Here is a 27,245-nt window from a genome sequence, read left to right on the forward strand (position 1 = left end):
TTTCTAAACATTTTTTTATACTTCAAAACTCTCTGTAAATATTTGTCCAATAGATGTAGATTTTATCACATGATTGTTATAGATTTATATAGTAAAAATTAAAACCTTGAAACTTCTTGGACATTGAAAACTAATGACTCTATTTATCATTAATAATGTGATAACAGATTCTCATTGAAAATATACTTATTTCGTCGATAACAGAATTTTAAGTTAACTAAACAATAAAATGTATTAAATAACCATGGTATACATCGTAAAATTTAGAAATATAACAGTAATATTCATAAAAATTTTCCTACTAAAATTTCAGACAGTATTTGAGAAAATCTCCTTCTACCCTAGAAGCTTCATTTAAAAGTTGGAGCATTAGTAATGTAAATAAAAAATTAAGTATATGTGACATTTTGTGTAATGGTGCACGATTGCAAATCACAAATCTATTTTAGTATAATATTGAAGCAGGAACAATAACTAAATAAAAACTATTGGAAAAAAGTTCTTATATCAAAAATAATTTTATGTAAAGGTGACTCATTATCTTTACCTTTTATACCATAAAGAAAGAGATTTGTTATAGAAACGGCATTTACTAAGTTAATTACAAGGACAAACTTCTCGTAAATATTTTCAAAAATATTTATTCACCAATGGATAATTCGATTAAGAGTCATTACTACGCAAAACTAAAAATAAAATATGTACATAAATTAAAGGTGATAATAATTATGTTATGAAAAGTGTTGTGGAGATAGACACTTTAAATAAAAATATTAATAAAAAATATAAATTGTTAGTAAATGTTAAATAACTAAAGCATGCAACAAATTTATTTACAAAAAACATTATTCAAAGTATTATGTTATTAAAAAATTTGTTGAAAGGACTGATTAAAACAATACAAAAATACTATATTATTCTATTCTAAATTCAAAAGTTAATAGTTATTCTACTTACCTCAAGAGTGGCGTGAAAATAAAGATAAACTTTATATTTTTATACAACTAAAGGGAATTATTCAAGAATCAAAAAAAGACATTAAATATATTTAAGTGATATAAATAAACATTTAGAAATACTAGACATAAGGTGAAGAACGTGGAGAAAAAGAGATACTTCTTAAAGTGCTATCATAAGTATCAATTGCATATTATAGTAATGTATTAAGTTTTACATGTTGTAGAAAAAAAAAAAATAAGGTTCATTTTTTTTCCTATTTGTAATGGAAAAAATAAAAAACTATGTCGTCTGATATACTCAAACTTTTAAATACGACTCCACACAACGCCACACCACGGCACAGTTTTTAAATTTTATGTAATTATTGGTTTTTTTTTTTCCACCAATTCTTAGAAAAAAAAAAAAATTGTTTCCTAATAGATTTTAAAGTCCAACCTCCTGCACACTAGTGAAGGCCCTTACCCACTGTGCTATGAGGGGTCTCGATATAAGGAATTCGATTATTTCTTGTTAGGATATACTTTATAACCTATTCTTCATATAAATTTTGATTTATTTATCATTGACTAATAAGATTTAATTATAAATAACACTAATAAATCAATAATTCATTTGATAAGCCAATTTTTTCTGTTATTTGTTTTTTTCAAAAACTTAGAAATTAGTATATTTCAGCAGAGTAGCTTTCTTATAGATTGAGAAATATTTATTTACTTATCGTTAATTGTTACTCTTACAATAAATAAATAGTGATTGATGCAATTTTATCATTTTTTCAAAATTTACAAAAATCAAAAGAACTTTTGAACTGTACGAAAACAAATATTAATTTTTATTGCTTTTTCTTCTTTCACGATTTTTCCATTCATGATTAGGGTGATTTTTTACTTTAAAGACGTTCATCACAAAGTAAGAGGGGAAAAAGTAAAGAGAAGTGAAAGGAGCGTATGTATGCAGCAACGGTGGCAATTATTTTTCTTATATGGATGTCTTTACATACACGATCTTACGCATACTTGACTCTTTTTTCTTGTATTATGAAAAAAAAAAAAAAAAAACTCACACACAACTTGTTAATTTATTTAAATATTTAATAAGCTTATCTAAAAGTAATCTTTCATACAAACAAAAATTGGGAGATTTCTACTGATCATGTAAATGCAATTTTACGTGATTTTTTTATTAGCTTACATGTTAAATTACGTTTTTTTTTGTTTATTAAACATATGAAAAAACGGTATAGTTAAACAGTCTGCAATTTTTGTGGGTATTTTTTATGCTATTTCAAATATACATTTGACATTTAAATAATATCTGTCAAAAAAACCTGTGTGAAGAACATCATAAATAGACATTTGGTGTATCGAAAAAACCCTTCCCCGTGGTCGAACTGCGTAATTAGGTTTCTTTTGATCGCCAGGTTAATACGTTAATTACAAAAATGAAAAAAAGGCCCTATGTCTTTATTATTCTTCAACTACTTCGATATGAACGACCTTAGCAGGCATGCAAATGAAAATGTAACCGTAGGTTTTAGTTTGTGTTCGGTTTCTTTTTTTTTTCTTTTGCGGCAGTGGATTTTTTATAAAATAGTGAATTATGCATTTTCTTGTAATTATTAGTGAAAGATTATACGAATACTGTACTTTAATAATGCAACCTCACTTTTTACGTGTTAATTAGATTAAAGTGTCAGATATTTATAGTTTTAGAGTTTTGTAAGCTACATTATATATTAAATTAATAGAAAAAAAGCAGTTTATGCATATACATAAGCCTATTATTATAATATCTGTAATTATAGCTTAGATTTTCGATAATAAAACAGGCTCAACGATAGGGTCATCTAACCTATTGTCAGCAAGAACTCGCAACGAACCTTATATTACCTGAAAAAGCAAAGAACGTCAAATAATTTTGCGGGTTGGCACCAAGTGTGCACAGAGAGCGCAGTCTAACTAGCATACCTATATACGTGTGTGTGCATGTGTATGTGTGTGTTCACATGTGTCTGTTTGTCGCTTAAGTTATTTCTGTACAATTCTGAACAACAGTTGTTATTCAATCATGGTACTGCGAGACCTTGTGTAAGATCTCAAGTTTACGGTGTAATTTTAAAGGACTCTATGATTTTTCTTCCAGATAATCTAAGCCCACAGCATACGTCAAACTAGTTTGAAGTTTAAGTTCATATTCGTAATTTAATTTTAATAATAAGCAAATCAGCCATTTAGGTATTGACAGTGCTACCCAAATGATCTATTTTAATTTTATAAAACAGTCACTTAGCGCTTTGAAGTATTTGTTTTTATTTTTTTTTTTTTTTAGATATATCAAGTGGAATTTTTTCCTACTAATAAATTATCTGTTACCATCAATATCATAAAAAATAAAAGTTTTTATATTATGACAAGTAGACAAGTAGTCGCGTAGTCTCTTCAGGGGAGGGGTAGTCAATCAAAACGTTTGTTTTTGTACATCCATACAGTTGAAAGTTAAGAAGGTTTAGGAGAAAAGTTTAAAATGTAGAATCGTACCAAAAAAAATGTATGCTATATTTTAGCATATTTGGACTGCTTATTAATGTTTTCAAATTTCTTACCCAGGGAAATTCTCGAAAAAATAATTTTTAAATATTGACAGTTCAACATGGTCTCTTGTGAGAGAACAAGATTAAGTTGCCTTTTAATTACAAATTAACGCAAATTGTAAATGTATTAGATTTAAAAAAACGTTTCCAGAGATGCTTTAGTACAAAAGGAAGATGCTCAACAAAAAAAAAATCACGACTCACCAGGCATTTTTAAAAAATATAATCAACTAGCCGTCCCCCTGTCTCGGCTTCGCCCAAGACTCACTCAATGGAACACCATAGGTGTTGACATGTAATGTGAAACGTTTTCAGTTAAAAATTGTACATCTATTTTTAACACTTCTCAGAATAAAAATTATCTTATTAAAAACTTATTTGTTCGGAATGCGTACAGTTTACTTGGTCAAGCAAAAAGCTGTGAAAAATATAATTATGCTGAAAAGTACCATGCATTCCTTATGCCATAAAATAATCGTTGGCCTTCAAAGGCCGTTGATTTGCAGTCTCTTCCGTATAATCTATGAACAGGGCTATTTTTAAAAGCTGTAAAAATTCAAAGCTCACAAAAAATATATAACTTAAAATTTTTCGCAATTTCTTCAGCCAATTGCTCTGCTTGAATTAATTTTAACACCCGACGCTCCGCTTCAAGATTTTCTTCAACGCTGATTGATTTTCCTTTGAACTTATTTGAACGACGCATACAAAGACAATACGCAATCACGTTAACTAACTTAGAATATGAGGAAAATCGCGAAAAAATTTCTACCCCTGAATTTACTAAAAGACACGTTTTGCTCTTAAGACCTGGTAATTCACTCGGTGACGTTAACGCCATTCTCGGCCACTCGCTTTCGAATTTTTTCAACCACTCAGGTTCATTCAGCCACATTCGATTTTTTTTAAACTCGATAGATAATTGACCTCGGGACAGTGCATCAGCCGGATTATCTTTCGTTCGCACATGCATCCATTCGTGAACGACGTCCAGCGCTTGAATTTTGCTAACTCTGTTTGCTTCGAAAACTTTAAGAGTTTCCGGTGATTTTCTACGCCAATGCAATACGATCGTTGAATCCGACCAGAGTACTACTTTATGAATTTCAAATTCTAGAGATGGACGCATTTCACTGTACAATCCCACGAGGAGCAGGGCACCGCATAGTTCCAGTTGCGGGATCGTTTTCGACTTTACCAGAGCTACTCGAGACTTCGCACATACCAGACCCACAACGCAATTTCCATACCGATCTACTGAACGCAAATAAAAACATGCACCATAACCTAATAGACTCGCATCGCAAAATCCATGTAACTCGATTTTCGTAGGCCTATCGATAAGGATTTTCCGGTATACTGCAAAATTGCAGATGAGAGACAGCTGGTTCGCAAACTCCACCCATCGCGAATACAACTCCTGCGGTACCGATTCGTCCCAATCACACTTTTGTTTCCAACACTCCTGAATAATTAATTTCGCGTACAGAACTACCGGCCCCAATAAACCCAGTGGATCAAAAATCTTTGCAATCTCGGAAAGTACATGGCGCTTCGTGATTTTATTTGGAATTGTAATTTCTTTGACGGTATTAATAAACGTATCCGCTCGCGAATCCCAAGTTACCCCGAGTGTTTTCGAAACTGCTTCCGTCTTTACCGCACAATCACTCTCAAAAATTTTCCGATCTAGCGCATCAAACGCGTATTTATCGTTGGATGCCCATTGGCGAATATTAAATTTTCCGCGCCCCAAGATACCGATAATTTTGTCGCGAAGTATCGCAAGTTCTTCGATCGAATTTGCACCTGTTAACAGGTCATCAACGTATAAGTCGCGTTTCAAAATTTTTGCTGCTCGCAGAAAATCGTGCCCCTCATCGTCCGCAAACTAGTGAAGCGTTCGTATCGTGAGATAGGGAGCAGAGGCGACTCCGAACGTAACCGTGTTCAGCTCGTATACCGCGATCTCTTTCCCATGATTCCAAAAAATACGCTGATATTGCCTGTCGTCGGGATGCACTAGGACCTGCCGATACATTTTTTTATGTCTGCGGTTAAGACGAATGCATAAGATCGAAATCGCATTAAATGTTCGAAAAGTTTCGGTTGAATGGTGGGGCGTACAAGTAGTTTTTGATTCAACGAGACGCCTCTGTCAGTTTTCGCGGACGCGTCGAATACTACACGCACCTTTGTCGTACTGCTCGACGATTTTACGACCGCATGATGTGGCATGTAGTATCCGTCTGGTGTTTCGTTTTGCAACAACGTCATACGTCCGAGTGCTATGTATTCGTCAAGTACCTTCGTATATTAACGATTGAGTTCATCGTCTGCTTGCACTTTCCGGCGCATCGCATGAAACCGACGAAGGGCTTGCGCGCGAGAGTTTCCTAAATCCGCTACTTAGTCGTTAAATGGAAGACGCACAATATACCGCCCGGTTCGATCGCGTGTTGTACTTTTAACATAATGCCGTTTGCATAGAGACTCTGGATCTGATACGCCCACTACGTTTTTAACCTCTTCGATTTCCCAAAATTTCGCTAACTGTTCGGTTAAAGCACTTAAGTTACACGTCACTGCTGATTTTTCGAGGTTGTCATTCGCAATACCGCCCGCAATCACCCAACCTAATTATGTTTTTTGCAACGTTAAATCGCTCCCGTTCGAAACGCGTATTTGACCGACTGATAGAAGTGATAACGTGGCTCCGTAGCCGATAAGCATATCTACTGGACTCGGAATATGAAAACGGGGATCGGCAAGTTTCAAATTTGGTGGGATCGCTATTGACGACCGCGGAAAAGGCTCATCGGGTACGAAATTGGCTATTTTAGGGATGGTGAGAAAAGTTAAAGTTTTCGCGAAATCGCTTGTACGTGACCGGAAATTAGTCTCGACCTGATACTTTGTAGTCGTTTTTAATGCGTTAATCGCGCCCACGGGGATAAAACACGCATTTAACGGAAGTTTTAATTCACGCGCGAATTTTTCGGTTATAAAATGGGCCGTAGCACATGTGTCAAGAAGCGCGCGTGCGTCGACGAAATTACCCTGCGCATTTTTGACTTGAATAACTGCGCTTATCATTAGCTGTGACTGTGCGGCTCGGGTGATCGTCTCTAGCTTGCCCACTCCAAGTCACGCGCTTGGTTTCGCATTCTTCGAGTCGCAATGGAGAGACGTGTGATGCCGCTCGTCGCATGTTTTACAGGACCCTGCTTTACAGTGCTCTGAGTGTACTCCTTCGCAATTTTGGCACAATTTTTTCAGTTGAATAACTTTTCATCGCTCTTCGATGCTCAACTTGTTGTATTCCGGGCAAGAGTAGATGCGGTGTACCGCTCCGCAGCTCGAACATTTAAATGCATTCGTATTAGTGACCATCGCAGTCGCCTGTCTCGTGCTCTTCACCCTTTTCACAGCTGTCTCGAATTCTCGGTCCTCTTGACGCTTCGCCCCCTTTTCCTGATTCACCCACCTGATTTCGTCCTCCATCGTAGACAAATGGAAAGTTGTCGTATGGATAAATTTGAAAAACTGGTCAAGCGTTGGAAGAACATTTAAATCCAACGACTCGTCCCGTTTGTGTCTGATGGGGATTGGAATGGCCCGCGAGTGTCAATTTGTGCAAGCGAGAAATTTAGTGCGAACATCCAATTCGAATTTTGAGAATTTTTAGACAAATAAAGATTCGTTGAGAGACGTGATCACGCGTCGTTAATAAGTGGGAACGCGCGCGCACGGGAAAGCTAGGCCTAGAAGATGAGAATCGAGAGTCTGACAATAACAAGGGTGGCGGTAAGGCGCGCTTGATCTTGCACGCCAAGGGCTGCGGTCGCGTGGTTTTTAAATATCTGGTCGCACGGGATTTTTTAGCATTTTAACCTTTCAATTCCATAACAGTTCAGACTATTATTCGGGTAGCATTAACTACAATTGATTCGTCAAGGATACTCAATTCGGTTTTTAGTTATATTTGTTTACTATCTTAGTATATTTAATTTCCAGTCCAGTTAATTTCAGAAATTAGTTTAATCAAATAATTTCTTCCATAGTTTTTTTGTTCACTTCAATACAATATTTAGAAAATTTAACGAATAGTCAATTTTTTTTTTTTTTTTTGTAACAAGTTTATTTTTTTTTTTTTCGAGAAGCAAAAGCTTCTAAAACTTCCAGTCGCCGAACTCCCCAAGTTTGACGGTCAGCACGAAAAATGGATCACGTTTAAAAACGCGTTTGGAAGCATGGTCGACGCGCGTACGAATATCTATGTCCTGGTTAAATTTTTCTATTCACGAAACCCATTACAGGAAGAGGCTTTAAGCAAAATTTCAATTTTCGACGCGACCGCAGAAAATTACAAAAATTCGTGGAAGGTTCTCGTTGATTCATACAATCAGAAGAAGGTTTTCACATCGAAACATTTAGATGCTCTGATAAATGTTATCATCAAACCGTTAGGGGTTGCCAACGCACAGGCGTTGTCAAGATAAGTCGATGACACACGTCAGCATCTGAATGTTTTGCATTCGTTAGGCATAAAACCGGATAGATCGATGATCGTACGATTTTTGAAGCGGTCCATTCCAATCCCCATCAGACACAAATGGGACGAGTCGTTGAATTTAAATGTTCTTCCAACGCTTGACCAGTTTTTCAAATTTATCCATACGACAACTTTCCATTTGTCTACGATGGAGGACGAAATCAGGTGGGTGAATCAGGAAAAGGGGGCGAAGCGTCAAGAGGACCGAGAATTCGAGACAGCTGTGAAAAGGGTGAAGAGCACGAGACAGGCGACTGCGATGGTCACTAATACGAATGCATTTAAATGTTCGAGCTGCGGAGCGGTACACCGCATCTACTCTTGCCCGGAATACAACAAGTTGAGCATCGAAGAGCGATGAAAAGTTATTCAACTGAAAAAATTGTGCCAAAATTGCGAAGGAGTACACTCAGAGCACTGTAAAGCAGGGTCCTGTAAAACATGCGACGAGCGGCATCACACGTCTCTCCATTGCGACTCGAAGAATGCGAAACCAAGCGCGTGACTTGGAGTGGGCAAGCTAGAGACGATCACCCGAGCCGCACAGTCACAGCTAATGATAAGCGCAGTTATTCAAGTCAAAAATGCGCAGGGTAATTTCGTCGACGCACGCGCGCTTCTTGACACATGTGCTACGGCCCATTTTATAACCGAAAAATTCGCGCGTGAATTAAAACTTCCGTTAAATGCGTGTTTTATCCCCGTGGGCGCGATTAACGCATTAAAAACGACTACAAAGTATCAGGTCGAGACTAATTTCCGGTCACGTACAAGCGATTTCGCGAAAACTTTAACTTTTCTCACCATCCCTAAAATAGCCAATTTCGTACCCGATGAGCCTTTTCCGCGGTCGTCAATAGCGATCCCACCAAATTTGAAACTTGCCGATCCCCGTTTTCATATTCCGAGTCCAGTAGATATGCTTATCGGCTACGGAGCCACGTTATCACTTCTATCAGTCGGTCAAATACGCGTTTCGAACGGGAGCGATTTAACGTTGCAAAAAACATAATTAGGTTGGGTGATTGCGGGCGGTATTGCGAATGACAACCTCGAAAAATCAGCAGTGACGTGTAACTTAAGTGCTTTAACCGAACAGTTAGCGAAATTTTGGGAAATCGAAGAGGTTAAAAACGTAGTGGGCGTATCAGATCCAGAGTCTCTATGCAAACGGCATTATGTTAAAAGTACAACACGCGATCGAACCGGGCGGTATATTGTGCGTCTTCCATTTAACGACTAAGTAGCGGATTTAGGAAACTCTCGCGCGCAAGCCCTTCGTCGGTTTCATGCGATGCGCCGGAAAGTGCAAGCAGACGATGAACTCAATCGTTAATATACGAAGGTACTTGACGAATACATAGCACTCGGACGTATGACGTTGTTGCAAAACGAAACACCAGACGGATACTACATGCCACATCATGCGGTCGTAAAATCGTCGAGCAGTACGACAAAGGTGCGTGTAGTATTCGACGCGTCCGCGAAAACTGACAGAGGCGTCTCGTTGAATCAAAAACTACTTGTACGCCCCACCATTCAACCGAAACTTTTCGAACATTTAATGCGATTTCGATCTTATGCATTCGTCTTAACCGCAGACAAAAAAAAATGTATCGGCAGGTCCTAGTGCATCCCGACGACAGGCAATATCAGCGTATTTTTTGGAATCATGGGAAAGAGATCGCGGTATACGAGCTGAACACGGTTACGTTCGGAGTCGCCTCTGCTCCCTATCTCACGATACGAACGCTTCACTAGTTTGCGGACGATGAGGGGCACGATTTTCTGCGAGCAGCAAAAATTTTGAAACGCGACTTATACGTTGATGACCTGTTAACAGGTGCAAATTCGATCGAAGAACTTGCGATACTTCGCGACAAAATTATCGGTATCTTGGGGCGCGGAAAATTTAATATTCGCCAATGGGCATCCAACGATAAATACGCGTTTGATACGCTAGATCGGAAAATTTTTGAGAGTGATTGTGCGGTAAAGACGGAAGCAGTTTCGAAAACACTCGGGGTAACTTGGGATTCGCGAGCGGATACGTTTATTAATACCGTCAAAGAAATTACAATTCCAAATAAAATCACGAAGCGCCATGTACTTTCCGAGATTGCAAAGATTTTTGATCCACTGGGTTTATTGGGGCCGGTAGTTCTGTACGCGAAATTAATTATTCAGGAGTGTTGGAAACAAAAGTGTGATTGGGACGAATCGGTACCGCAGGAGTTGTATTCGCGATGGGTGGAGTTTGCGAACCAGCTGTCTCTCATCTGCAATTTTGCAGTATACCGGAAAATCCTTATCGATAGGCCTACGAAAATCGAGTTACATGGATTTTGCGATGCGAGTCTATTAGGTTATGGTGCATGTTTTTATTTGCGTTCAGTAGATCGGTATGGAAATTGCGTTGTGGGTCTGGTATGTGCGAAGTCTCGAGTAGCTCTGGTAAAGTCGAAAACGATCCCGCAACTGGAACTATGCGGTGCCCTGCTCCTCGTGGGATTGTACAGTGAAATGCGTCCATCTCTAGAATTTGAAATTCATAAAGTAGTACTCTGGTCGGATTCAACGATCGTATTGCATTGGCGTAGAAAATCACCGGAAACTCTTAAAGTTTTCGAAGCAAACAGAGTTAGCAAAATTCAAGCGCTGGACGTCGTTCACGAATGGATGCATGTGCGAACGAAAGATAATCCGGCTGATGCACTGTCCCGAGGTCAATTATCTATCGAGTTTAAAAAAAATCGAATGTGGCTGAATGAACCTGAGTGGTTGAAAAAATTCGAAAGCGAGTGGCCGAGAATGGCGTTAACGTCACCGAGTGAATTACCAGGTCTTAAGAGCAAAACGTGTCTTTTAGTAAATTCAGGGGTAGAAATTTTTTCGCGATTTTCCTCATATTCTAAGTTAGTTAACGTGATTGCGTATTGTCTTCGTATGCGTCGTTTAAATAAGTTCAAAGGGAAATCAATCAGCGTTGAAGAAAATCTTGAAGCGGAGCGTCGGGTGTTAAAATTAATTCAAGCAGAGCAATTGGCTGAAGAAATTGCGGGTGTATCTGCATCTAAAAAGGTAAAAAGTGCACGGTTAGCAGCGTTCGATCTATTTGTTGATGAGCATGGTATTTTACGAGTTGGCGGACGCTTAAAAAACGCGAAAATTTCCTTCGATCAAAGGTATCAAATTTTATTACCATCGCACCATCATGTATCTGATTTGATAATCCGAGATGCGCACTATCGTACTTTGCATGCGGGAATCCAAACTACATTACACACTATAAGACAGCATTTTTGGTTGTTCGACGGAAAACAACAAGTTCGAAAAATCGTACGAAAATGCGTAGATTGCGTGCGTTATCGCTCTAATCCGATTTACAGTAAAATGGGAAATTTGCCATCAGCACGCGTTACCGAGTCAGGCGCGTTCACTCACGTGGGAATGGATTTTTTTGGGCCAATGTACATCAAAGAGAAGAAACTGCGGAATCGTAATTGGGTCAAGGTTTATGGTTGTGTGTTTGTATGTATGGCATCGAAAGCAGTGCATGTCGAAATAGTGAGCGATTTAACCACCGAAGAATTTTTAGGCGCGTTTAAGCGTTTTTGCGGCCGACGCGGCATTTCCAAACACGTGTTTTCGGACAACGGCACGAATTTTGTCGGAGCAAGTCATGAATTACAAGAAACTTTTGCTCTGTTTAACTCCGACCAGTTTTGTGACGATGTTGATCATTTCGCAGTCCAGAGAAACATCATCTGACATTTCAATCCGCCGCTTTCACCACACTTTGGTGGGATTTGGGAGTCGGCAGTAAAATCGTTTAAACACCATCTTAAGCGAGTGATCAGCGAACAACTCTCAACCTTTGAAGTACTTAATACCCTCGTTATCGAAATCGAAGCTATTCTTAATTCTATACCACTTTATAGTACATCGAGTGATCCTAATGATATAGCGGCCATCACGCCGGCACATTTATTAATCGGAAGACCGTTGAATTTTTTTCCGGAAGCTAACCTTTCTTGTGCTCCAGGTAACCGATTGTCAGCATGGCGTTTCATCACGAGAGCACGACAAGATTTTTGGAAGCGATGGCACCTGGAATATTTGCACGAACTTCAACGTTGACAAAAGTGAAGCAAGTCCAATCACGAGATCGGTATCGATTCCGTCGTCCTCCTCATCGATAGAAATCAACCCTGCATGCGATGGCGGCTGGGGGTTGTCATCGAGATCCACCCGGGCGCTGATGGCATCGTACGAGTCGTCACCGTTAAAACTGAGCAAGGGAGCTTCAAACGCAACGTCACATCGTTGTGTCCACTTCCGATCTCATCGTCACAAGAAGACTAAATTTTCGATCGTGTTGTCTGTCCTATATTAAACCGATTTGTGTAAACATCGCTCGAATTGTAAACACACTTACACACCACTACACTCTCACACCATCGTACGATTCGCACAGTAAGCACTTTTTCGAATACGCTACACATATGATGTTTTCGATTTGCTCGCCTCCTCTCGCAACGGGGGGAGCATGTTTAGTCGAAATGACAAAAATTTGTAGACCGCCTCGTGAGCGATGGAGGATCAACCTCGCAGCACGCCGCAGGTGGCAACACACCGAGTTCACACAAAATTCATCACATATTCACATATGCAAGCGCCGGTCAATTTCTTTCTTACCTTCATCCTTTTTCTCCTTTTGTGTCAGTCGGTACAATTAATCGCTCTCGCGCCAACTCATTAAGTCTCTCTCTATAATTTCATTAGCTAAACATTTCTTTCCTTCTCTATCATGCATCTACATCTCCATCTCCTTTGCTCCCATTAAGTGTCCTCGGGTCATAGGTCTCTCCCCCTCTCTTAATTGCTTACATCATTCTCTCTCCCTCTTTTCCCAGCTTTTCACATAAGGTGTAAGAGATTGATGGATCCTGACGACTGCAGCGGGTAGGAGAATTAAAAAGGGAAGGGGGGTCTTGCGACTACTTTGGGTGGGCGCGCTGAGTCAGTTCCGAACTATCTGTCTGTACAAAGCGGTCTACAGTTGTCAACTGCGATCTCGAGTATCTGGCATAGTTGGGTATTATATTCGTCCTACTGGTTTCTACATCTTTCCTCATCATCATCACGCACACGTGTATCTGGGAGTCACCTTTTTGGGGTTAATTTTTCTCACGCTTTCCTTTTTCTATCATCATCGTCATCTGCATCATCTTCGAGAAGCTCGGCGTGCTGCGAATAAAGCACGGCGAAAATCCGCTTCACGGACCGTGCGACGTTTGTCAATTTGTGAGTTTTTCGAGACACGTGCGGACGCGCACATATACGTTTTCTACACGCAAAACACAAGTACACACTCTTGATTGCAGGAAGTTTATCTTAAATTTATTGTTCAACCTCACTCGTTTGTATTTTTCATTAATTATTCTTCTCTTGGGTTTTTCTCTTCGGAGTTTTTCCCTTGAGCCACGAAGTATATCTTCGTTCGTGGCTCATAATTAGTGCATTTGTAATTTATTTTACCTATAGTTCATTCCCATCCTCCGTTCCGATAAATTTAGCAAAATCGTCTTTTTTTAGGAGGATTTTAATTAATCATTTGTAAATTGAGTAGTTTTTTTGTGCCACGATCCCTCCTAAATTTCAAGTAACAAATTAGTTGACTTTGTCAAAATAGACGCAGCCAACAGGGCAGCAACACTCTTGCTACAATTCAGTATGGATGATATCGAATGCATGAATCATTAATTTGATTCAGCTCATTGTGCTGTGAAGAATGCTACAGCTTTAAAAAAAATGGATTTTAAAAGAGCAGCAACGACAAAACGATATTTTTAATCAATGTACACCTGATACACAATACTTATGCAATAAATGAGTTCTTCATGAATCTATGTCAATTTTTTTCATTTACGCCTCCTTAATACTGCGCCTTTTAAAATTACTTTATCGTATTAACTGACTCTATTCGTTGGCGAGGTACTGCGGTGAAGAGGAGTAAGCCAAACAATGTTGGGATACGCTTTCGGTTATGAAATGGTATACATGTTCTCTGGCAACACGCATCACTCGATACGCCCGCTCTTGAGAAAAAAATATAATGCTGGTACATTATACGCCTAAATAAGAAGCGAAGAGTTATCGGCCACGGCTTACACATACGTGTATCCTAGCATGACTCGTTGCACCCGCTCTTGCTAAGAAAAAAATATTACACTGGACCATTCTACGCCTATAAATAAGAAGCGAAAAGTCATCGGCCATGGCTAACACATCCGTATCGATAAGAAATAATAGCTCCATTACTTGGCAAGGTACTGCGTTGAGTAAGCCAACGTTGGTCGCAGCTGAACGGGATACGCGGTCCGCTACATCCACTGATACACGTTCATGCTTGATCATCTTCCTCTCGCGCTATACGTTGGGCTTGTCACACCTACACCTTTCGGACCCATCCTGATGACGTTGGAGCTTGATTCGCGGTCGGAAAGGAAGGGAGCTGTCAATAGCATCCGACATCACAGCATCCGGAAGAGGCCCTCTTCCTTTGACGTTACCATCCGAGTAGTCCGCACCACCCACCGCCCCTACCGCTCGTGCCCTTCCTCCCACCGCCCGATCAGCCTCTCCCCCACCACCGCCTCTCCTCTACCGCCCGATCAGCCTCTCCCCCCACCACCGCCTCTCCTCTACCGCCCGATCAGCCTATCCCCCCACCACCGCCTCTCCTCCACCGCCTCTTCTTCACCCACAGTTATAGCTAGAGCCTCTCCCCCCACCACTACCTCAGGGGGGGAGCTGGGGGGGTGCCAGAACCGCCATGGTTTACCTACTTGGCCAGCTTTATATAGTCTTTCAGTCGACAAATCGTTTCTCGAAATAGTAGTAAACATGTATTTGTTGGCAAGGTAGTTCAAACTTAGGTGGCCCGTAAAATAACCGATGAGATTGGTGGTTAAGTAGGGAACTTATATACTTTTAATGGCCCTGAAAAGGGCTAGTGGTGAAACTTCCAGTTACTTCTTATCATTGTTCTTGGTGATGGAGAGTGAGCTTGACTCATTTCCTTGGAGTCTTTGTGTACGGAGACCATACTGGAGGTACGCCGCTGACAAAAAAATATCTCGTCTTCAGATCGTTCTCTGGATAACCAACCGCTCATCGTTAGTAGGGAAAGTGGGCCTAGAGAATACCTTCTCTGTAGGTATGCCGTTGGGACAACCACTAAGAAGGAAGCCGTACTGGCTACCCGTGCTCCTCAGGGCTGTTCTTTCTGGATTACGTTTGTGGTCAAAATTCCTATGACAGCTCCAGGCTGGATGGTGAAAGGCCATAAAGCTCAGGACTCTGAAGTGCTGGAGCAGGTTGTACTCTGGCTAGACACGTCTCCTGGTATTCCACCGAAGACGTTGACGTTTCAAACGCCTATTTCTCTGTGACACTCGGTTATTTTGGTAATCCGGGGTTAAACCCGATTTATTTCGCTTGTCCATGAATGAAGAGTGTCACCGGTAGCCGGAATGCCCAGCTGTTAGACGCACTACTCTGTTCTTGGCCTAGTGCCGATGATCGACTACGATAATCGTTATCTCAATGGGTCATCTTACAACCACTCTTCACTATCTTTGATTGCAGGTGGCTTCAATTCTATCTCAATGCCACCTAGCAGATTCTACTGAACTAAACCTCAAAGCTAGGTTATTTCAGCAAAACTTTCAGCTTGTTTATCGCTATTATTATTCACTTTTTCAAGAAAAAAACTATGAGAAAACCATCTCGGAATGATCAAGAATCAGTATGCAAAATTTCAGCAAAATCGGTTTAGTAGTTTTTGCGGTTAGCGTTTACAACAGTTTTAGCAACTTTTCTTTATATATTAGTAAGGTTACAGTCGTACAGTATAAAGTATGTAGATTGCAAGAGAGGTGCGTGGTAAGGGGGGCATATCTGCGCGGGTAGGGGGGACCTCCCGTTCCTCACCTCTTTGAATGATACTTTCAAATCGCCTTAAGGTGGCTCCAGTGGCCTCAATGTTAAAATTTTAAATAATCCAACCGAGGTTAATAAAATTGAATTATATTCTTTGAATTCCCATCTTTCTATTAGTATAAATAAAAATTAAGGTTGACGATGAAAATTGTAAGAAATCATGCTTTCAAAATCGTAGTTTTAAGACGGGTTCGATAGGAAATGCAAGCTTACGCGATATACAACCTACTGCTGCACTTATATAAATAACCCGTAAGGTGTAAAAAATATACTATTTTGTATATATTATTCCGTAGTTTTCGATGATATGAGAAAAGTGTCTCGTTATCGAACAAAATCTTTAAATAATCGAAGACTAAGTATACAGTTGCGAGTGAAAGTCAGCTCTCAGCTGTCTGCATTCTGCAGAGTACATATATATAGGTATGACTACAGCTGAGCAATGTTGCCACATTCTTGAACTTAGGAGCGTACCGTAACAGTTTATCAATTAGGGCAGCATAAAACTTTTTTGTTTTTTTATATTTACTCACTAAAGTAACAGATAAGATGTAGAATACGGCTTACAACAGTCTCTACGATAATTTTATACCATATTTTAAAGAAAATAATGATTAATTTTTAGTCTCCCCATTTTGATACGGCACTAAGCGCTGGAGCCACCTTAAGTACTCGGTTTTTCTCTTTGCCTCTACGAGATAAAAACAGCAAAAAAAAATTATCACAAGCGACTGTTTTTTTCGGAAGTTTTTATCTTAAAATGTAACTATGAGGTACAGCAATATTAAATAACGCGTTTTCCAAATCAATTTTTATTTTTAGTATAATTTAAGGATAAATCGTAAAGTCAGGAAAAATTAGGAACATTTTTTAGTGGAAAATTAACATAATTTTATTTTTCACGAAAAAAGCAGTCAACTGACAATTTAACTTTATTTTTAATTTTTTAATTGAATTTATTAAATCATATTTTTTAACGTTAAGGACATACTTGAATTTATTTTTTACGAAACTTAAAATAAAAATTATTCTTACCTATAAGCATTTCATACATTATGACTCCTAAGGACCAACAGTCGCAAGCTGGTCCATAACCTGTTTGTAAAAATACTTCAGGAGCTATATAATCAGGTGTGCCAACTGTACTATAAGCTAAAGCCCTTCTATTTCGCTTCCAACTTTCAGCTCTCCTCTTACTATCTATAGCACTGCCACTTCCACCACCACCATAAGAAGTCACTAAAAATTGTAATGAAAATTAGTTAAATAATATAAAATTGCAGTTTTTTTTTGGATAGTAGTTTTGTCATAAATAAATTAAAAAGAATCATAATGTGTTGTTTACTGACAAACAGCTTACAATAAAATTTCTCATTTTTTCTTCACAATAAACTTTTGAATATGTTTACATACTATATACAATTATAAATAAATACTGTTAACTAATAAGTAGAACTATCTTTACCTGGTCCATTTTGCTACGCTCTAAAAAAAAATTAATTTATTAGCACTCAAAATAGTTACACAACTTTTGATAATGCACACGCCTACGCACGTCAGTTTTAAGAAACCAGTGTGAGGAACTTAAACTCTGCTCTGCATATTTTATAACTTACATATTTTATGTTTTATTACATTCTCGAATGTTGCCATTTTATAATACATCTAATACAGCAAAGTGAAAGACACGACAAGTTTGTCAGCGCTCGCTCTCCGTATTTTTACTTCAAGCAGAGTATGATGAAATTTAAATAGTGTTGTCTTTTATAGTTAAAAAAATGAAAACATGTTTATAAAGCACAAAGAAGTAGATTCATTTAAAATCTATTTCCTGATCTCCATCGAGTAGAAATTTTATTGAGGAGGAGAAAGTTTTTTATACAGGGCATATCATTTAATGTGGGAGAATGTCTGATGGCAATGCCGTAATAAATATAAGGATCTCATAAGGTTATAGAAATGGGAGATACAAGCAAACAGTTCCTTACTACTGTACGATAAACCCAGCCAAAACGTTCTCATATTGCACAAGTAGATTGTCTATGTGAATATATTTTTTAATACCTGCAAAGTCATAAATAATAAATATCTGTAGGGGTTTGTGCGAGAAGGGAGCAGAGGGTTAGAATCCCATATATATATGAATATAAGGAGATCTTTCCTCTGCGCACTTCACGCACCAAACCCCCTCGCCACTACTCTAACTTAAAACAAAAGATATTCAATACATAAAATAGCAATGTAAGTTAAATTTAAATTTTTTCTCATGCTATATGTTTTAGAAATTAATATAAATTTACATTTATAGTATTTATATATATAGTTAAAACAAAATATAGTTATTGAGAGCAATATGCCAAAGCGAAAAATGGTTTCTCATTTCAGTTATTATTTTTTTAGTTATTGGATACAATTTTTATATTATGTCAGAATTTATTGGAAACAATTTGATAACTGTTTAAAATACACAAATTACCAAAATTTTCAAATTACGTTAGTTTCGTAAATACATAAATCTATATATATCTATCTATACATATTGCTATGGATATGTAGGGCTCTTGATAACTACCATGATCATTACTATTACCATTTCTAAGTTGTTCTATTACAGAATATTAAGGATATTGAATAGAATAATTAGTTTTTAATTTCTATATTTAAAAGGGTGGTGAGATTAATTGGTAGGAGGTTTGTCACCTGCTCAACCAAAATGACTTTTTAATAGAGGTTCATGTATAAATGTACACTCATGTATTATGTAATAATTTCTGAATATCAATCTATACATCCTCTCCCCACCCTTTCCCAAAACACACTCTGAATAAGGTATAATTCTATCAGTTTAGCCGTCCTTTTATGAGATTTAACGTTTGTTTGCCTATTTTAGCCCCATTACACCTCCCTCATAATTAAAAAATCCCACCGCAGCCCCCCTCTAGCTAAGGTAAAATTCTATCAATTTTCGTGTTATTTTTATTCGGTCATTGGAGAACTACAATAGAAGAAATACCTGTCCATCCAAAGGACAAATTTTTTCCTAGTACAATAAAAAAAATTGATTTGCTAGTATATATCAGTGCCCTCCGGTGAATTTGGAAATTTTAAGTGATCAGTGATCCGTTGGGGGCGAAGTGTAAGAAATTATTTTTAAGGAATTATTTTCTTACACTTCGCCCCCAACGGATCACTGATCACTTAGAATTTCCAAATAAAAAAAATTGTTATATTCTTTTACATAAATTTTTGTTGATGTGGAAAAATCATAGATCCAACTTATAAACACTTCTTTTGTCGTTATACTTTATCCAGTCTTCAGACTGGCAGTATAGAAAACATACTGGCGTGTTTAAAAATGTGTTTGTGTTTTCGTAAATTTCGTCATAAATTGTAAAAATGTTTTTGTAACACCCATCATGAATCGCTTTTTTATTTGCTGTTGTGATGCAGGTAAAAATTTTGTTGAACGGCATAGTGAAGATGAAAATCATGCCCAAAATTTATGACGTCATTTTATAGCCAAATTGGGTTCCTGGCATTTTATCAGACTGCCGAGTTAGGCCCTGGTCATTAAATGGACTTCTGACTCATGAGTTTTTAATTGATTTAGTTTATATACACTACTTTTTTTCGTAACCCTCTTACATACTAACTGAGTTATTTTAGATTTATTTTTGTCAACCGTTTTTCGTTTTAGAAAATTACTTACAAGCCATTTGTTCATCGAAGCTTCGTCAATATGTGCATGACTATGTACCATAGGATTTTGTACAGTTTAGGATAATTTACACAAAGTGTATAGACCAAGTCGACGACTGATAAGAAACATTCGCACCCTAAATTATACGAAATCACCTTTATTTACACATTTAATATACATATATGTATATATATACACACACATAGGTATCCAATCAAAACAAATGTCGAAATCCGACTCCGAGATAAAGTTTATTTAAAACAAATAGCAACATCTGAGACGTGGATCAAGTATAACGCAAGAACTGTAATGTTTTAAAACTAACTCAATAAGAAACTGATGAGTCAGTGGTCCATTTAATGACAACAACCCAATTTTTTAGTCTACACGAGTCAATTTTAACATATATATACATCGACGGCTTAGTAAAAGACAGAGCTAACTCAGATACTTGGTGAAAAAGGGGCCAACTCGAAATTTGGGTTGAAAAAGCAGTCAACTCAGATTTGGCTTGAAAAAGGAGTCAACTCAGGGTCTGGTTAAAGAAGCAGCCAACTCGGGAGTAATTTTTTTTCATCAAGTTTTGTCGTGGTAGCACTGACATTTACAATAAAGGTAAGCAAACAAAGATTTTTCAATAAAACAATGATCCAGGAGAATAATTTGTCATTGTTATAGAGCACATTATACTTATTCAATCATGTGCTTCAAAAGTTTCGTGTGGTTAGACGTAATTCAATGATCAGACTGTAGACGTTACTCATTTTGAATGTTCTCTAAAAAACTTTGAACCAATTTTTTTTTTTTGAGACATCGTCTTGAAAAAACGACTTATTTTAACTACAAATGATAATTTTTTTTTAACTTAGTAAAAATAGTTATTATATTCTTTAATGTTTTCCTAAGTATCAAACGCATAAATTATATGTTAACGTAGTGTATTATTTTATAATATTTTTATGAAAACTGCGATATTCTTGTACAAAGTGATAAGGTATCATACACGAAAATTTACATTTTTGAAACTATATTTGTTTGTATGTAGGTTCGTATACAACATTATAGTCATATTTATTTAACATTTTCTCTGCCTCCTATGATTACAGCAAAATTTTGAAGCACATAATTTAATAAGTACAATACGCGCTATTGCAATAAAAAATTGTTCTTCTGAAACATTGGATTATTGAAAAATCTTTGTTCGTTTATGTAGGTTGACCTTTATTGTAAATATCAGTGCTACCACGACAAAACTTAATGAAAAAAACGACCCTGAGTTGGCTGCTTCTTCAACTCGACCCTGAGTTGGCTCCTTTTTCAAACCAAATCTGAGTTGACTGCTTTTTCAACCCAAATTTGGAGTTGGCTCCTTTTTCTCTAAGTATCTGAATTGGCTTTGTCTTTGATCGAGCCATTGATATCTTCATTTTCTTATTTATCTTTAGATATTGTATTTTTAATCTATGGTTATATAGACATTGTTCATTTAATTTTAAGTACATAACTAAGGATTTTCTACGATTATCGTTCTGGAATATAGACAATTCTTCAGCAGTATATTTCACTTGGATATGACATTACCATGCTATTATAAAACGTATTATAGCTTTAAAATACTTAAAGCTATTTGAAGAAAAATCAAGAAACTTTGAAAAATTAAAAACAACCGATTTAATTTGGTATTAAAGATATATTCAAAAGTGTAGTTCTCCTACTGGTTTATTTTATTTCATCTTTTTTCTAATAAAATGAAACAATGATGACTCTCATGTATTTTATATTATTTTATTTCAACCACATACTTTAACACATGATGTTAAACTATACCACTCGAAACTTTCTCTGCTTACAAGCTTTTTAGATATTTTTCTTCGAATTCTTAGAAAAGCTTTCCAACGAGTGTAGTTTCTAAAATCCGTGTAAGCTCCTGTTTCCTTAAAATTTTATTTATTGGCCGGGTGCAAGTCGTTGGACGTAAGGGTTGGAGCCACTAGTTATTTTAACACGCAGTTTTATGGAAACGGGAACCCTAGTTCACCGGTGGCGGCCACTAAACTAATTTTTCCTCCATAAGAATTTACGTGGGCTTAGAGACCCAGGTGAGGGTAGCAACTTACTTGCACCCGGCCAATGAAGTGAATGAAACTTTGCACTATCTTTAGAGCTATCAACTTTATCGAATTTTATTTATGTTTCGTGTGTTTACGATCATGTTATTTCCTTCATAAAATATTTGAAAATCACGATGAAAATTGATGTAAAATATGTTTATTGTGCTTAAAAAAGAGTAAGAAAATGTTGCCTAGGATAAAACACTATTAAAAGAGTAAAAAGTGTTAGTGCAATATGATTTTCCTGACGATGGATTCCCTAATAAAATGTGTGTGGCTTGCAATCTTCAAGTTGATGAATCGATAAAGAACGAAGTCGCTTCTCTTCCTCCCAAATTTAGCAAGTTAAAGTCAATTGTGTGGGTGGGTGCGGGAGATGGGGGTGGCCTTAATTTGTAAATGTAACTTTGGATTTGTAATCAGTGACCTTAAAAACCATGAAAATGACATTCAACTTTGATATTATATGAGAAATCGAAAATCTTTTGATTTGGTGGGTGGTTGAATGGGGGGGGGGGTCGGGAAGTCAAAATTTGCAAATATGACTTTGAATTTGTGATTAGCAACCTCAAAAATTATGGATATGACATCCAACTTCGATATTATATGATGAATACGAAAATTTTTGGTGGGTGTGGGAAGTCAGAATTTGCAAATGTGACCCTGAAGTTGTGATCAGCGACCTCGAAAACCGTAAAATCGAGTCCAATTTTTCTACATACGCTTAAATTGTTATTATCACTAAGGTTAAGTTAACTGCTTTTTTTGTTATTTCAGTTTTAAAGCTACGCAGACATAACTTTGAAAAATTTTTCTTAAAATTATGGGTAGCACATTCGTTGACACATAACTTTAAAAGCCAATTGCGCTTTGAAACATCAATTTATCTCCAAAATTAAGTGGAAGCTGTATTTTTGTCTATAGTTCGTACCTTGCAGCACACTGTGTGGTAGTTTCTTAGGATGACTCTATCTGTCAAAATTTGACATGAACTTATGATTCAACAAAGTGCAAATGAAAAATCAAAAAGAAATTATAGTGACAAATACAAAGACACGGAAGTACACCAAATTTTCATAATTTTATGAGCCTTTTCAACAGAAGAAAATAAGTTTATTAAAAATGGCTACTAGTTTAAATCTTGCCAACATTATCACAGATTTGATGTGACATAGTAGTGCATATCCTTGTTTATAGTGTGACTTTTTTCATATAGATTCGAATAGCTACGGTGTTTCATGAAATACTAATAATAGTTTTCGTAACTTTGAAAACTAGTCTTCGGACGAAAAATCTGAAAAATGCCAAACATTTTAAAAACTGCATAAATCTACCCTTATTTACAATAGTGTCTAATAAAAAAGAATTGGATTTTATATCTTCGCCTAAATGACACTTATTATTTGGTCCAGTAAATACAGTGTTTTAAAATTTTATGTCCGAAAATGAAATTGAAGCATCAACTTGAGCAAAGACTTGTAATGTCGAACAACAGTGTATGTATGGATCACCAACATTCCCTGGCAGTACTTAAGAAATCCTGCTGGACAATATTAATGAATTAGATATGATGAAGAATCTTCAATATGCTAAGTAAGTAGATACACTTAAAAGTAATTAAAATGTTTTTCTCAGAATGTTTTCCGATGCAATTAGATTTAAATTTCAAGTATACAAGTCGTACCAAAAGTACATGCTATTTTTTTTAGGTTCCGGAGTTTTGCACCAGTGAAAATAAAGCACATCAATATTATCGTGAACAGTCTTGTGAGTTTGTGCATGATAATGTCAGCAAAAGCTGGGAAGGTTGAAGGTACTCTGAGTTTATCCAGACTACACTTAGAAATTATTTCGGTCTGTATGTGCATATAGTCCCTTAAACTAGTAATATTTTGAGTATTCAAGATAATTGCTACTATTATGTTTTAAATAGTATATTTTATTAGCTTACACACCGTAAGACTGTTAAAATAAGTTTTAATATTTTATTTTGCATCTGTAGGTTTTTTTTATGATTTAAAGAAAGTTAAAATTCAAACTTAATATTTTTAAAATGTATCAATAATATTCGAAAAAATACTTTTAAAGTTAAATTGTTTTACATACAGATATGCTTGTCTTACTTTATTTTAAAAACAAAAAAAAAATTCTTAAAACTATGCGTGTTAATAGGCTTTTGATACCAGATAAAATTAATTTTTTTTAATTTTTAGAAGTTTTTCATTTCGATAGTGAAATAATATAAAAGAGATCCGACAAAAAATTTTTAGTTACCTTATCATTTTATTCATTTTCGTTACGGGTCACCGTGAACTGAATTTATTATTAACTCACCGTCCACTTTAAGAAATCCTTAGTGCACCTGACGTGTTTAATTACAATAACGCTTATTGAGGGATTATTTATTGTGCTGGATGTTTTATTGTACTAAACAATTAAAACCAAAAAAAATAGAAATTTAGTACATAAACGTCAGTTTGTATCAATATTAGCATGGCTTTGCCCCCTGCTAACTTTAGGCACTAACTCTCCAATACTTCATCTTAAAATAAGAGTTAGATCATTTAATATAACTACTTTGTTCTTAATCTTAAATTGTAGGTCATGTAATTTCATACTTCAAAACGTAAAGTATATTTGTAGCGACAGTTATCACCTACTTGAGAGTGAAAAAGGTGTGTCGTCCCGAGAGCACACCAGGACTCATCAGTAAGGCTGATGACGTGCTCCCTGCCTTAGACACCGAAAAGGTGTGGGCTCAGATTGACTTGATCGCGCTTACATAGTAACCGTGCGAGAATTTCGCCGCTTGACGGGAGATAATTATTAGGGGCTTGGCCACCTAGCACGTAGAGCCTGAAGCGCGAGAGATGTGAGACGCCACATCACTCCCCACCCAGTGACGACGGGAGGAAGTAATGATATGAGTGTCGAGGGTGTAAAGGCATGAGAGGGAGAAAGATGTTAAGAAGTAGTTTCATTGAATCTCCAGGTCTTCCACGATCCGTTGCGAGAGATGCGGGGCATGTTGCCGTGCGTGCACGAGTTGTGCGATGTGCGGAATGTGTGCGTCGTTGAGCGAAGTGTGTGGGATTAGCTGCGTTTTGCGTGTACCTGGCGTGGAGGATGCGGAGATGCGTGAGAGTATCCAAAAGATTGCGTTATTTGTTCTTTGTCGGGGTCACCAATGTAGCGATAGTTATCGCCTACTTGAGAGTGGAAAAGGTGTTTCGTCCCGAGAGCACGCCAGGACTCATCAGTAAGGCTGATGACGTGCTCCCTACCTTAGACACCGGAGAGGTGTGGTGTCAGATTGACTCGATCGCGCTTATATAGTAACCGTGCTCGAATTTCGCCGCTTGACGGAAGAGAATTATTAGGGGCTTGGCCACCTAGCGAGTAGAGCCTGGAGCGCGAGAGATGTGAGACGCCACATATTTTCTTATTATTTTAATTTTACCTGTAACATGTATTGGTTTTCCAAGGTATATGAAAAAATATTAAGATACAATGGAAATAATAAGAAAATTCAGAAAACCTAATTTACTTATTACTGTTATATGTAAGCCAAAATGAAAAGAAATGAAGCAAGTGTTGAAAAAGTTTCCTAAAGACATCACTCTTATTGACATACTAAATATTACTGTCAGATTATATCGTACAAAACTGAAATCCATATGAGATGATGTAAGGAAACAAAAGATTTTCGAAAAAGTTATTTCTTACGATCATACAATTAAATTTAAAAAAAAGGACTGTCCCATGCTCATATTATTGTTGGATTGCAACCTAATAATACATTATTTACTACTACAGACAATAAACTATATTACGGCAGAAATTCTACTTTATTCATACATGAAAAAATTAGTTATCAAACATATGTTTGACTTTTTAGCCATCAAAATGTTTGTACAAGAAACTTTTTTAAAAGCTACTTATTAAATGCACTATATTCAACAAAAAACGTTATTTAGAGTACAGAAGAAATGAGAATAGATGTAAAACTTAAAGATGAAGAGTACTAACGAAAAAATTCCAGTTGACAATTCTGTGGCGGTACCTTATAATAAGATTTTGTTGTACAAATATAACTTTCATACTAATGTTAAATATTGCTCATTTATTCCATTGTAAAGTATACTTCCGATTATATTCATAAAGAAAAAGGAAAAATTTTGTTAAATAACAAAAAAAGATATAACTGCTAATAAAAGTGATGTAGAAATATTTGACGAAATATCAGAATATATAGATAGTTGTTATTTCAGCCCTATAACAGCAGCATGGTGGTTGCAGGAATGTTCACTTTGTCAGCTGAATCATTTGGTATTTAATTTACTAGTTCATGTTGCAAATAAACGAAAAACAGTACTTATAAAAAAAATGTTACGTTCAAAGCTATAGAAAACTTAGATACAGCTTTGACAGCTTGGTTCAAGAATAAAAAAAACAGTTTTGCTAGAAAAATTTTTTACGTTCATATATCAGAGTACTATTGACTTGATTAAGTAACAAAAAATGTTAAAAACAGTTGACAGCATACTTTATAATATATTTAGAGATGCTGCTATTGTTTCAGGTTACGTGGAACACGATTTTCCAATTTATAATATTTCTAAAAAAGCATGTTACGTTATACTGCCATGCCAATTGAGTTGACTTTTTTCGTGGTATTTAATGTCTGAAGATATTTGGGGCAAAAATTTACAGAAAAAATTTTTATAATTTTTTATCTAAGATTTCAAAGAAAATAATGCATTATTGCAGCTAAATTAAATTTTCAGATTTGAATGAAAATCGTGCAAAGATTTTGGACAGCAAGCACCAAATTTATCAATAATTTCCAAAGATAATAGCATAATAACAAAGCAGTTTTACAATTAAAAACACATTTTAAAGATCTCTTCGTTAAGCACAATAGTGATAAAAAAAAATTTTCAATGCAATATTTGACAGTGAAACAAAATTATGTTTCATTAATGGCTCAGGAAACTCCAGGAAAAAAGTTTTGTACACAATATTAATTAACTTTTTTTGTTAATAAAAAAAAAGTTTTTTCCATGGCTTGGACTGGAAGAGCTTAGATTTTACTACCCAAATAAATGACAAGTCATGTAACATTTCGATTACTATTAGATATAACTAAAATGGAAAGTTCTTTTTAGAATATGAATCTGATAAAAAAATTACTTGAAGATGTTGTTATTTGATGTAAAGCTTCAATAATAACCAAAAAAAGTAAAAAACAACGTCTACTGGTGATACTTTTATATTTTTGTGTTTATTTAAAAAAAAAAAAAAAAAAAAAAAACGTTTCGG

At 36.4% G+C, this 27,245-nt stretch overlaps 1 protein-coding gene across 4 annotated transcripts in view; it reads right to left on the reverse strand.

Moving 5' to 3' along the window:
* trc (Serine/threonine-protein kinase tricornered) overlaps positions 1–27,245 on the reverse strand; it is a 952,993-nt gene that overhangs the window by 376,474 nt on the left and 549,274 nt on the right. For all 4 annotated transcript variants that reach the window (XM_089592301.1, XM_089592302.1, XM_089592300.1 and 1 more), the window contains one exon: positions 17,148–17,351. In XM_089592301.1, coding sequence (XP_089448427.1) covers positions 17,148–17,351 — 204 coding nt within the window. The remainder of the gene's footprint in view (positions 1–17,147; positions 17,352–27,245) is intronic.

The sequence above is a fragment of the Copidosoma floridanum genome, unplaced genomic scaffold, assembly GCF_036245765.1.
Source record: "Copidosoma floridanum isolate Cflo_tuat_1 unplaced genomic scaffold, Cflo_Japanese_pri ptg000016l, whole genome shotgun sequence".
NCBI classification, from domain to species: domain Eukaryota; kingdom Metazoa; phylum Arthropoda; class Insecta; order Hymenoptera; family Encyrtidae; genus Copidosoma; species Copidosoma floridanum.